The sequence below is a fragment of the Macaca fascicularis genome, chromosome 3 (assembly GCF_037993035.2).
Source record: "Macaca fascicularis isolate 582-1 chromosome 3, T2T-MFA8v1.1".
Taxonomy (NCBI): domain Eukaryota; kingdom Metazoa; phylum Chordata; class Mammalia; order Primates; family Cercopithecidae; genus Macaca; species Macaca fascicularis.
In genome coordinates, this window is record NC_088377.1 from 1888651 (window position 1) to 1902637 (window position 13987).

Here is a 13987-nt window from a genome sequence, read left to right on the forward strand (position 1 = left end):
GATGATAGATGATTGGTGATGATGGGTGGGTGGGTGGGTGGATGGATGGATGGATGGATGGATGGATGGATGAATGGATGATGGGTGATGATGGCTGGGTGGGTGGATGGGTGGATGGATGGATGAATGGACGATGGATGATGGGTGATGGGTGATGATGGATGGGTGGGTGGGTGGATGGATGTATGAATGGATGATGGGTGATGGGTGATGATGGGTGATGATGGGTGGGTGGGTGGACTGATGAATAGATGGGTGATGGGTAGATGCTCAGATAGATGGATGATTAGATGGACGGACGGATGTTGGATGGGTGGGTAGATGGGTGGATGGATGGGTGAGTGGATGGATGATGGATGGGGGGGTAGATGGGTAAATGAGTGAATAGATGGATGATAGGTTGATGGATAGATGGATGGACTAAAGTGAGTAGATGGATAATGGATGGACTGGTATATGGATGGGTGGATAAATGCCATCCCATCCTAGACCTCCAGGTGCTACCATGCTCTGCATCTCACAAAGAATTGCTCTCTTTGCAAGGTAAGAGTTATGGCTGGCACCAGAGAAGGAGGCTGGCATGATAGCTGCCTGCTTCCTCCCCATGGCCAGCTGGCTCTCCTCACTCTGTGAAGGGTGAAGGTCAGGAGTCTCAGGGCTTCTCCTCCAGAAGTACTCAGGGGGAGCAGGCCTCTCTAGGTTGGGACCTCCATCTCCACAGAGGTCCCCACACCCTGTTCACCTCTATTCTGGAAACATGGGGGAGTCCAGCCTCAGACTAAAACACAGTTCAGAACTGCTGCCAGAGGACAGTGGTCTTCACGTGTACACACATGACTAAGCACAGATAAGGATGTTATCACATGGGAGACAAACAAAATACTCAGTGAGAAATACATCTGGAAATATAGGATGCTATTCAGACAGCAGGGGGGTGGGGAGTGAAGGACTGCCTCTGTGTTCCCACCTCTCTGCCCTCCCACTGGCCATCAACTTAGCAGCAGTGCTGTGAGTGAATGAGGAGTGCTGTGAGTGAATGAGGCTACAGCAGCAGTCACTGGACACTGGCTGGGTGCAGGAAGCGCCTCATATATGGGCACTAACTGCTCCCCAGAATCCTGCCCTGTGGCTCCCAGACCTCTCCCAGGTCTCGTGCTGGCAGTATCTGCCAGGGTGGCAGTGTCTGCTTGATGGGGGCTCTGGCTGCTATTTAAATGGCACATTATTCTTTAGTCCTATTTTCCTGATGATTAAGCTAATCCATCTGAGGCTCACACACAGTCAACAGTCAATTATTTGCCCTGTGGAAGGGAGTAACTGCATGGATAATTCAGGAGTGATGAAAAAAATCACTGAAATTATATTGCCACTGAAGCCAACTAAAACCAGTAACTTGCTACTACATTGTTTTCATCAAAGAATTACATTTTAAAAGGTGTACATTATACCAGTCTTAGAAAAAAACAAAACAAAACAAAACAAAACCATGTAACACACATGACTTACCATATCTTAAAAATATACAGTATAAAAGACTATATTTTACATCTTATAAAACTTTGCCAGTTTGGTATAAATGTGATGGCCAATCTTAATAATATCCGTAATTTTCAAAGGTATTTTTATTAGTTTCAAAGATAATGCATATTATAAAATATCAACAGCAAGAACTAACACATAACGTGATACTGTTTAATAACACTCACAATGAACTTACTCATAGGAATGACCAAGGAATACAAGTCATTTTATATGTGGGCTTCATTGTCACATCTTATAACCCTCTCAATTTCTTATAACCTTGGTCTGAAAATGTAACATACTTGAGAGTGGTTTTCCCACTGCAGAATGAGATTATGGAATGCATGAAAAAGACATTTTAAGCTTGAATCACAGTAAATTCCAAAAGAATGACGACAGAGTTATTCTTGTACTTCTCAATATTTTTCCCAACTTAAATGATTAGTGATGAGTGTCCATGGGAAAAGGGGTGGTAATGCTAAATTGAAGGTATTTGGTAAAAATGTCCTTTAGTTTTTGCCTGTACATTTGTTTTACCCTCTATTGCCTATCTTAGTGACATCTCCATTTCTAAAGCTTAACTGAGGAAACAAAAACAGGCCAATGCTGTGACTTCTTGAGGTGAGGGCAGAGGGGGCCGCACAGACTGGCTGTACTGAGACCGCCCGTCAGTCCGGGAAAGCATCGAGGGTGTCGTATCCCCAGCCCTGGACACAAGCAGCTGGCAGCGCGGTGCAAAGAGGGCCCAGGGTCAGGGGTTACCCACTCCAGACACAGACTTCCATGAGGTGCTGTCGTCCTTGTTATATTAGCAAGGCACTGTTACACGACTGCTGACTTTGAGATGCATCTGTTCTTCTTCTTTTTAGGAAGCCACACCAAAAAACCGAGGTTAATTTTATTTCCTCAAGAGACAGCCATCTCCTGCCACAGAATGTCCCGAAGGCCCTGTGGTGGTGAAAGGCTGTGCTCCGGTCCTGTCGGGAAGGGGACACTAAGGGGGTGGCCACAAGACACAGAGGCAGAGGCACTGATCACACCTGTCTTCAGCTGTTCTCCGGGCTAGATACATCTTTTCATTAAGGCATTTTCTATTAATTATTTCATATTATACAAAGAGAAAAAAAAATCAACAGCTTTTAAAGCAGCAGTTCACGTCCAAAAACCAGTAGCTTGTGATGTGTATAGTCATGGACAACTTTTGAATCTGGTTTTGAGAAAAAATAATCTAGATTTTAACAACTTAAAACATTAAGTTGAATTAAAAACTGGTATTATCCTGGAGTGCAGAATGTAAGGAATTTGTTCTCCATTCTTTTAAAGGGGAAATATTTTCACAATGGTTGCTACAGCCTTGCTTTCTGCAGCATGAAGAACAGTTTTAATGTAGAAAAGTCATTAACGAAGAGTGCAGCAAAGGAAATCTCATATAAGCATCTATCTCTGGGAGAAAAACCTTTCTGTGGCTCAAAGCTACAAACTTTAGGGTTTTATAAATATCTTTCCAAAGACACACTCCAGACTCTGAAGCTAAATGATTTCTATTCATGTTTACAGACATGTTTTGGAATCTTCCTTTTTAAGTGCCCCTATCTAAAATTCTATAAAATGCCAACAACAAAAAAGGCACTTAAAAAGGGAAAATAGGAAGTAACTGGCATCAGCAAGATTAATTCACAAAGTCATCTATCCTGGAAAACACTTCTGTACTGCATTAAACACTAATGCTTCACATTGAAGAATAAAAACTAAATGAATTACCTTTCCTCTCAGAGCGCTTCTTGCGCCTCCTTTTATACCGACGCCCCATGACGCTGAAAAAGGTCCCCATGTGCAAAGGCCCAGTGGTGGACGACGCCATGCAGACACGCCAATGCCAGCGCCAGCCGGCCCCAGCCTCATTCTGTCCCTCAGTCACTCGGGGCAGCAGCACAGCGACTCACTTCAGTGTGCCGGCAGCTGCGACAACAGCAGCCCCTGCCGACCAGGGAGCCTCCTCCTCTGCCTCGGGCCCATTCATCACACTGCAGTTAGGCAGAACTAGGCTGAAGGGGCCCAAACTCCATAATGACTTCAGAGCACACCACCCAGAGGATGACATGTGACAGTTAACCCTTCAGTGCAGTCACGGACAAAACAACACGAGCAGAAGGGAGAGAATGACAGCATGAATCTTCCTAGGGAAACAAATCTCCCACGGCAAACACACCAAAGTCCTGTTTAAATGGAAATCCTGATACAAAAAATCTATCAATAAGGAGTACAGTGTAGAAAATAAAACTGCAAAAAGTATAACAGGCTACCACACAACGCAATGCAGGGGCTCAGCAGATGCCAGCTGATGAAAACAGCTCCACGGAAAGTGCAGCTGAGTGGTCAGGATGTCACCAGTGAAATCCCTGGGACAGGAAACTGCAGGCCACTGACAAACGGATCCCCTCGCCCCCAGAGAGCGCTCCTTCTCCTCTCTTAACTCTGTCTCCCACCAACGCTGACCTGCCTTGTTCATTACTGCAGAGCAGGGGCACGGCTCATGGCCCAAGTGAATGACGCGCAGCCAAGAGAGGGGCCAACACCAACATCTTCCCATTTTCCGCTGTGCCTGGTTTGATCAGCACTGCCAGCCTGTGACTAGCACAGTACCATGACCAGCCTGGGGCGAGCAGGGACACGCATCACACATGCACATCATACAGCACTTGGTGCCTCTGCCGCTCGGGAGCCAGCATTTAGGGCTGGCACAGCAGAACCCACAGCCTTCAGCCCCTTCTTGTCCAGAAAAATGCTGTTCAGGCCCCAGGGAGATGCTTCCCCTGAGATGGCCTGTGTCTCTGGAACAAAAGGCAGCTGCATCCAAATGCCCTGAAGATTAGGCTGTCTTGGGAGGAGTCCGATTATGGGGAGGAGGCAAGTAGAAGCAGCACTCACAGGCAAAAGACAAAAAAGACAAATTAACTAGTCAGATTCTTTCTCTTGGCACAACGCGATTACTGTCTCGTGTAACAAAGTACCTTTTCCCAATAACGACCGGCATCCACTTTCTAATTCATTATTCCAAAGGTACACACGAATTAGTGCAATGTTGGTGACAACTGTATATGGCACCTGAGGAAATTATGCCATATTAAGCAATTCTTATTACTTTTAAACTTGTGTGTGTCCAGACATACTCTGCTTAAGCATAGTGAATTCTTTTCATTTTCTATTGTCTCAGCATCTATCTGGAATATGAGCTGCACTTTCTCCTACTAGCAGCAGAGTTCAGCCAGCCTTGACACTTTCTAGTTCTACACCACACCCAAGTGGCCCAAGCCAGTACCAGAGATGAGAACCGAGAGGCATCTTCACTCAGGCACCTGCCCACACACTTCAAGTGACCCCACTCTACTCCCTTATTTGCTCTGCTGGTTGGCTGCAGTGCTCTCTCTCTCTGCCTGACTCTTTGTTCCTGCCTTGCGTGACCCAGGGACAGAGGACTGCCCTCGTGACTCACGGCACCCTCCCTGCTCAGGACCTGTAAGTAAAAATCTTTGAACATGCTTCCCATTGTGTGGTGTGCTGAATTTGTGCCTGAATTTGTGTCGGGCTCCTGGCACGAGTGACGATCAGGCAGGAATAACCTCGACATGGATCAGACAAGAGCCACCAGGGCATCTGTCAGTACACACACAATTCAAGAGGGACCCCCTGGTCACAGGTGGAACAACAAGACATCAGGCCGTCCGCCAGGCAAAGCAGCATCTCATGAAAGCACTGGAAACAGCACGCCCAGCCCCTTCACTCATCATTAGGGCGGGGCTGCCAGCCACTCTGGCACTGGAACCCCAATTTAGCTGGAGGCCCTCAAAACACCGTAAGACTCAGGCTCCATGTCAGCAATCAGAGAGATGTCAGACATCAGAATTATCAATAGTTTCATTTCTTAAAAAATTATTAATATGATTTAACTAAATTTTCAAATTATTAAATTTAAAACTCAGCTTTAAACAATTTTGATTTAAACATTTCACATTAACTACTTTATGTAACTTTTAATAATTTAGAAAAAATAATTTTCTGAAAACACAAAAAATTATAATTTTTGCTTTGTTATTTACTTAAATTCAAATTTTTGATAGAAACATATTCAAATTTTGTATACTTCAAATTCAATGACATTTTTGGTTTTTTGCTTGTTTGAGACAGAGTTTTGCTCTGTTGCCTAGGCTGGAGTGCAGTGCCGGGATCTCAGCTCACTGCAGCCTCTGCCTTCTGGATTCAAGCGATTCTTCTGCCTTGGCCTTCCGAGTAGCGTGCGCCACACGTCTGGCTAACTTATTTTGTATTTTTAGTAGAGACGGGGTTTCACCATGTTGGTCAGGCTGGTCTTGAACTCCCGACCTCAGGTGATCCGCCCTCCTTGGCCTCCCAAAGTGCTGGGATTACAGGCGTGAGCCACCACACCTGGCCCAATGACATGCTTTATTTTTTAATCCTTTAGATCAAGTGGTAGCAAACATTTTCTGTAAAGGGCCAGAGAGTAAGTACTTTAGACTTCATGGCCACATGTCTCTGATGCACTATTTTATTTTTTAACAACTCTTTAAAAAATGTAAACACTGCACAAAAACAGGCTGTAGGCTGCCGTGTGCTGGCCCTGCATTAAGCCATGAACACCAATAGAACAAGCATTATCTGAAAATGCTTAATATAAAACATAATTAGTGATTTGCAGAAATAAAAACAAAATAATCAATGTTATGGGAAACATATGCACCTATTCATCAATCATGTCTTGATCTGTTACTCATTCAAACATGAGTGGCATCTGAACAGAACACCCAGATATGCACAGTAGCAGTTAAATTTAGTGGTCTTTGATATTTTGCCAACATTAATTCATATAAAAACCATAGCTCTTGAAGATGTATTTGCCGAAGACGACATAACGTATTGTATCAATAGTGCGCTGGCTTGACTTAAAACTCTGAAAGATTTAGACATGATATGTGGCCCCCATTTGAACTCTGGTGCTCTAACCACTGCCAGTGTCAGGGACAGGCCCAGGGACAGCAGGGCCACCCGAGTGCGCCCAGATGCTGTGTACAAGGAGACGGCCAGCAACTCATCAGCATGCATGGTGCAGCTGCAATGGATTTCTGCTCCAAAGGACAGAGCTGGTGTCAGGATGAGCTTCTGAGATAGAATAAGGCAAGTGGGGAGCCTGCTGGGAGGAACAGGGGCCTAAGACAGGAACAGAGGCCACATCAGGAGCCAGCAGAGGCTGACGCATCATGGCAAGCTGCCCGGGGGCCCATGTTGTTGTACCCAGGAACATGCGGGTGTCTGGGCTGTGCAGGGCCAGACCTGAAAGGGCCTTTCACGCTGAGGTGATGTCTTTGAACTCCATCCGGAAAGCCATGGAGAGTCTGCAGGTTTGCATCCAGCGGTAAGGAAGGTGGACTGATTATGTGGGGACAGGTGAGGAAGACAGGAGAGAGGGAACAGGGGATAGTCACAGCCCTACCTCAGGCCAGTCAGGGATGAGACGGCCTAAACTCTCCCATGGTGGCATGGGTGGAGAGAGAAGCTGGGGAGGAGAAACGATGCAGAGATCTCACCAGGCCAGGGAGCTGGGCTGGGCAGCCAGGGAGAGAGAAACAATGCTCCCAGAGGACGGACGGATGTTAGAGCAAAGCCGAGCCCAGCTGCTGGCGAATGCATCTGTGATGCCCGTGAGGAGCCGGGAGCTCAGATCTGCTCTACTTCTCGACTGCCGCAGAACTCAGCACCAGCTCCAGTGCTCTCAGAGCCCTGATTTTTCACAAACCGACTCCTCCAACCTTCCCCTGTGGGCAGTTCACACAGGCCAGAGTCACTTTGTCACATCTCTCCTCTCTCCACCAGGTCATGGGCAAACCTTCCTGACATACTTTATGGCATTACAGCAAAGGGGAGTCCAGGCCCTAGTGCTAAGGCAGGAGCCTTGGTGTCATCAGGTGGGAGCCTCCGCCGCCTGTCCGGATTCTTTCCTTCAATGCTCACAATACTGGGGCTGTCATGGGACAGTGAACTAGCAGTGGGGCACTTAGGGTCGGCCTGACACCCATGGGCAATCAGCCACTGGTAGCTGTGACTCCACCTTAATTCCTTTTACCCAGCTCATACCCTCACGGAGGCTGCCATGGTCCTGAGGGCTTGGGAACCGATGGGCAGGTCCCTGAGGGCATAAAGGAGTGAAAACCAAGGAGGAGGTGGGCGGGACAGAAGCTGTCTGCAAAGGCTGCCCCCACGTCTGGGGCAGGCTCTCCTGGGAAGCAGAGCCTCCATTCTCACAGACGCTTAGCTTGTGACAGGGGCTGGGAGAGGAGGTCGTCTATTTCTGACAGTGATGCCGACAGGCCTCTGGTGTGGTGAGTTCAGGAGGGCTGTACCGCAATGCCCTGCCCATCACTCGACGAAGCCTCACCAGACAGTTGGCACAGGCTCTACAGACTCTTGCCCTCTCTTGGTGACAGAGGAGAAGTGGTGGTGGTAGAGCAGGAACCGCTGCGTGGGGCTCAGAAAAGAAGCTGAGAGGATGCTGGGAGCAGAAACAGAGACAGGTGCCAGGGGCAGTGTGAGAGCCAGGAAGGTTCACGGTTGCTGACCTGCATGGCTATCACAGTGAGATGGGGGACCAAGGCCAGGGCAACCGCAGAACGCGCTGAGCAACATGCAGGGCACAACTCACAGCTCTAGGGCCAGTCCAGCTGCAGGAGCCCCTCCTTCACTGCAGCTGTGTTGTTCCTGTGCCCCCAGGAGGCCTGGTCTGAGACAGATAAGATGACCCATTTTGGTAAAAGAGGCGTGTGGAAAACATCAAATCATCCCCTTCCCTCTGCAGTCTAAGGTAGCACGTTTTACAGTTTCACATTACGAGTCGCCTTGCACAAAATCCTTACCTAAGCATGCATCTGTGCACACATCTGTGCTTAGCTCCCTGCTGGGAGTTCGGGATCTCCTGTTAAATACGGATGCACAGCATATCTCCAACAGAGGAAGTCAAAACCAACCCACAGGATTAGAACCAAGAAACCACAAAAGGGAAACATAAATGTTCTTTAATTATTTCAAATAAGAAACAATGAAACCTCTTTTGACCTATTTTATAGTAGAAATTCACTTACTGTATTTGAAAACTGTAAGTGGAAGTTTCTGTAGGTTTATTAATTTAATTATTCCCTTGCCATGCATCAAACGAGTGAGGTGCACAGTCATGAAAAATGACTCCACACTGTGATTAGCCAGGTCTGAGAAACTGAGGACTAGCCAGAAGCTCAAAAACACCAGAGCCATGAACAGACCTGGCTAAGAAGAGCTAGTCACCAGGTGAGCAGTGCCGTGGCCCCTGAGGAGGGGCTGGCCAGGCCCAAGCACAGTGGCTGCTGGGACTAGCTGCATTGTGTCTCCAGCCGAGGCCCCAGGGGTCTCCTAACAGGGACAGAAGACGAACCAAAGAAGAAACAATTTGAGAAGAGCCAGAACTTCTAGAGAAGAAGCCAAAATTTTTATCCAGGAGAAAGCACTTAATATTGTCATGGTTTTAGGCAGTCCAGATCAAGCCAATCATAGGGTAAGAAAAAAGGAAAAGACAGATGGTAAAGAGCTGTCTGAACTCTGGATTCTTTATGATGAAATTATTCTGGAGAAATAAAGTGCTTATAGAAGTTGGGTAAAAACGAGGACTGTTGCTGCCTGGTTGCTGGACACACTCACGTTTTCAAAAGTCCAACTCTCTGCCTTCTCCCGCTGGGTCAGGGTTTTCATTTGATTTGGTTTCTACAGGAAGCTGAGCTCAACAGCAGGCTTTAGTCTCTCTAGTTTACCCCCACACGAACCACATTCATGGAAAGAGGTGGCCAAGAGGCCAGGCCACTCCCACGGAGGCCGGTGGTATTCTGTGTCCTGCCGGCTCTACCAGGACACAGCCCTGGGAGAGTCCCAGTCCAGAGGAAACCAGGTTGCCTTGCAACTTCCTATCATCCCCTATTTCCCAACTGATACATAACGCATGATTATTGTTTTCCTTGAAATGAGAAAAGTATAATTTCCCCATCTGCATTGTAACCCTTACCTTAAAAGACCAAAACTTACGGCAAGCCACAATTCAGAAAAGTATATTCAAGAAACAACTTGCAAAGTATACCTCAACACCCATACTGTAAAATCCCGGCAGAATGGATCAGGTAAGTGTGAAACCGTAACCCCACCACGGGCAGTGACAACAGCTATCTGGCCACAGGTAAAGGCTCCTAGTGAGGAGTCCACGGCTCAGTGAGAATGTGGTGAACATGCCTGGCAAAGGTCATGTCAGCTGGTTTGTGTGTAACTTTTCAGGAATCTGGCAGGTCTACTAAATGAGATATGACTTTAAGTGAAAATGCGCTAAAAGCACAATCTCAAGAGATATGCTGTCATTAAAAATTAATCTGGGATTACAGTTAACATTGTGAAAGATACCATGGTAAGCTTGTTAAGAGATCCTGCCGGCATCCCCCGCTGTGCGCCCATCTTGGGCTCTGCGCGCCACCTTGTCAACGAAGGCAGTTGTTCTGTGCTTTCTCAGATTCTGTATTTGTCAGTTAGGCATCCAGTCCTCACAGGGCCGATTCTATTAAGTACATTTTCTTATTCCTAATGCTCTGGCATTTGTGGGCCTTACAGACACAGGGAGAGACTGGCCCTCCCAGGGCTTAGAGCAGCACAGGGTTCCAGGAGGGTGGTCGGCTCTACCCACCTCCCTTAGCTAACTTCCCGCCTGCCCTAAATCACCCAAGGGCCTGGGAGCAGGCAGCTAGTGATCTTTCCTACAGCCTAAGGCCCACTGGAACTGTTCACACTAGCCAGTCCTACACCGGTGCCCTGCCCTGCCTTTCCCGCTCAGGGGAAACCCCACTCAGGCTCTGTCCTGGGCTTTCCTGTGGCTCCTTTCTGCCCCTTGACTGACACCACTGTGCCCCGTGGGCCTGCTTGGAGCGAGTGCCCCTCCTCTAGGAAACGCAAGTAATAAAAGTCTCCTTTCAGTGGCAGAGGCCTCTTGGGTTCTGGTTCCTTGGTCACCTCCACATGCTACAATTCTGTGGGCACAAAGGAGACAGAACAGTTCTCAAGACCTTCTTGGTTTAACAATACATCCTTTTAGACTCGTCTATAAAACACAAAAGCATGCTAGTTTCCTGACTATCACACTGTATAAATCCTGTTTGATATTTGTTCTGCATTCATATAAAAAGTTAGATTAAAATGGTATTTACATATATTTTGCCTTCATTTTCATAAAGAGATCATTTGGTTTTTTCCTCATCAAATGACAGAGCCCAATGCAGAGTAAATCTTCCTAACATCAAAAATGCGTATTTTTTGGTTTCTTGAAAGTCAGAGTAATGTAGACTCTCCCGGCATGACAAGACAAACCGTGCCCTAACTGTGGTAAATCTGTGTGCCAGCAAGTGGAAAGGTGCCCTAGGGGGGCACTGGCTCTCTTCCTGCTTATTAATTCATTCTGCAGTCATTTCACATGAAGTTACCAGAGCTGAAGTAATGCCCTCACAACGTATCTATGGTTCTCTTCCTTTTTCTTCTCATTTCTTCTTTCTACCTTTAGGATTATTTAAGAGAAACATAAAAATAGAATGTCTGATTCATGAGAATCCAGAAACTCACAGCAGAATAGCAATGATTCACTGTATCACGTATGGTTTCTATGATGATTAAACTGACAGTTTACAATTTTAATAAGATACCTTAAAGCTCTTTTTTCCCAACTTTAAAAGTTCATCAATTTCTGACTTCAGCTGCCATGTCTTTGCAAGTTAATAACTGTTTAATTCTAGGAGAATGTCACAAATAGCCATACACCATTTAGTATCTGACATTCCTGGTATCTAATTAATTTTATTTTTATCTATGTCCTCAGAGTAAAGTTCTCAAATTTAATGTTCCCAGAATATTAATTTAGGAAAACTCTTAAAAGCATTTTTCTACTCTTATAAGAAGGGAAAAAAATGAGTTTATTAGAATTCTAAAATCTCTTTGAGAGTAATTTACTCATTATTTACATAAAATCAACACATGGGAAATTGTAACATTACTTAACGTAATATTAAAGTACCTCAGAAATGTATGTTAATAAGAAAAGTAGCAAATATTCATTCATCTACCTATTTACTGAGCATCTGCTATGTGCCAGTACTATCCTAAATGCCTGAGATACATCAGTGAACAAAAAGACGTTAACATCTGCTTTCCTGGAGCTTATGTTCTAATAAGGAAAAAAAAAGACAACTGACAATGGGTGTCATAAAAGATTAAATGCCATCAAGTGTCAACGGACAACAGTGACTGTTACTCTAGGAAGATGGCTGGATGTGGGAAGGCAGTAGTGGCTATGCCATTTTGGAAAAGACTGCAACAAACTTCAAGGTGGTGAGGAAGGTGGCCATAAGACAGCTGGCAAGAGCGTTCTGGAAGGGAAGATGGAAGGTTCTAGGTAGCTGCAGCACCTGAAACCGCCCAGGAACAGCCAGGCAGCCAGACTGACAGCAGCACAGGTAAGAGAGAGTGAGAAGAGATGGAGGCCACTCTGCACATGGGACCTCCTGGGCCACAGTGAGGACACGGCAGTCACATGGTGGCAAGAGACTGTGGTAGCATCTTGAACACGGGCTTTAATCTAGTTCTGATCTAGTTTTAAAAGGAACACTCAGGCCAGAGTTGGGGACAGGGGCACAGGAGGCATGTTCTGAAGGCACTGCCCACAGGCCTCCTGGCTGCCATGTGGAATAGAAGAGAAAGGATAGGCTGCCTTCAGCCTGAGCGCCTGGAAGGAAAGAGCTGCTGAGATGGGAAGATTATGGCAAGAGCAAGGGAATGAGAATTTGGAACCTTAAGTTGTGGAGGTCTACAGACGCCTGACAGAAGATGCTGCTGGCTTTGGGGTCTGAGTCTGGAGAGCAGGGGGAAGGTGTGGGCTGGAGACACAGGTGTGGCACTCACCCATAGAGGTGAGGCTGGGTGCAATTCCTGAGTGAGGAGCATACTGCCAGGAGGTTAGGAGAGGAAGAAGCAGGGAGCCAGGAAGGGCACCTGCCAAAGCAGAGGGCACAGGAAAAGTCGGTTGAGTGATGGCCACCTGCCAATCACTACACATGCAATTTGCTCATTTAAACGTCATCAAATCTCAGTAAAGGAGACTGAGATTTCAGAGCAGCAGCCTGGACATGGCTGCTATCTGTTTTACAAGCATCATAGATGCCATCTGAGCTTTGGCCTTTGTGGGTGGAGCCTGCACAGCTGTGCAGAATGGCCATGGTTTCGGCAAAGCAGTAACCAGCACAGAGTCACGAGCTGGTCCCCCTGGTCAAAGCCCTGCTCTCTCTTCTACTAGCCAAGGGCCTTAGGCAATTTCTTACCTTCTGGGCTCCTCAGATGCCCCCTCTGCAAAACACATGACAGAGCCAGGACACACCCCTGAGTTCACGGGGTACCAAGTGAGGATACTGCTTAGGCTGCAGCAGCTGCACCCCCAGTAGGCAGATACCACATGGCTCCCACCACCTCATGGGGAGGAGCCTGGCAGCCAGCTGGGCTGAGTCGCTGACCAAGGTCACATGCTGGCCATGTACTAGCACCCACTCCAAACCCAGAGCTCTCCAACCTGGGGACCCACACTCCACCCTGCTACAATGCGGCCCAATTAAAGAAAAAACACAGCCGGGAGCGGTGGCTCACGCCTGTAATCCCAGCACTTTGGGAGGCCGAGGCGGGCAGATCACGAGGTCAGATCGAGACCATCCTGGTTAACACGGTGAAACCCAGTCTCTACTAAAACTACAAAAAATTAGCCAGGCGTAGTGGCGGGCACCTGTAGTCCCAGCTACTTGGGAGGCTGAGGCAGGAGAGTGCGGTGAACCCGGGAGGCAGAGCTCGCAGTGAGCCGAGATAGCACCACTGCACTTCAGCCTGGGCGACAGAGCGAGACTCTGTCTCAAAAACAAAAAAGAAAAAACAAAACTACTTGAGTTTATTTTATCAAGATTCCTTACAATATTAAGTCAAATAACATATACATATTTCTTTATATTAACACATTTCTGTTTTCTAAATGAGAATGTTTCAAACAGAACAGACTAAGTACAACTTTCAGTCTACTTGCAACATTCCTCCACTTCTTCACACAAATGAATTCAATTAAGCTTTTTCCATTGGCTTTAAAGGTGACTTTACCAGGCAACTTAGGGTTAAAAATCAAAGTCTACACTTATATAGCAGGTGTTCGATTTGAAAAACAACAAAAAGGCAGGAGCCAAAAAAAAGGAGACACTTGACTTGAGGGACCTTAATTAGCTGCGGTAGCATAACGTGGCTTAAAGCAAGCAAGCAGCCGCAGACAGTGACCAAGGGTGGCTCAGGCAACCCAGGGTAGGTAAGGTGACCCGGAGTGGCT

General features: G+C 46.8%; 1 protein-coding gene across 24 annotated transcripts in view; it reads right to left on the bottom strand.

Moving 5' to 3' along the window:
- The window catches only part of ADARB1 (adenosine deaminase RNA specific B1), a 135375-nt gene that overhangs the window by 55804 nt on the left and 65584 nt on the right, over window positions 1-13987 (bottom strand). For 4 of the 24 annotated variants that reach the window (XM_065541276.2, XM_045389418.3, XM_045389414.3 and 1 more), the window contains exon 1: window positions 3283-3462. The exons of the other annotated variants lie outside the window; for them this stretch is intronic. In XM_065541276.2, the coding sequence (XP_065397348.1) occupies window positions 3283-3382 (100 nt within the window). In that variant the 5' untranslated portion in view covers window positions 3383-3462. Of the gene's footprint in view, window positions 1-3282; window positions 3463-13987 lie in introns of those variants that run through there. 24 annotated transcript variants of the gene reach the window in all.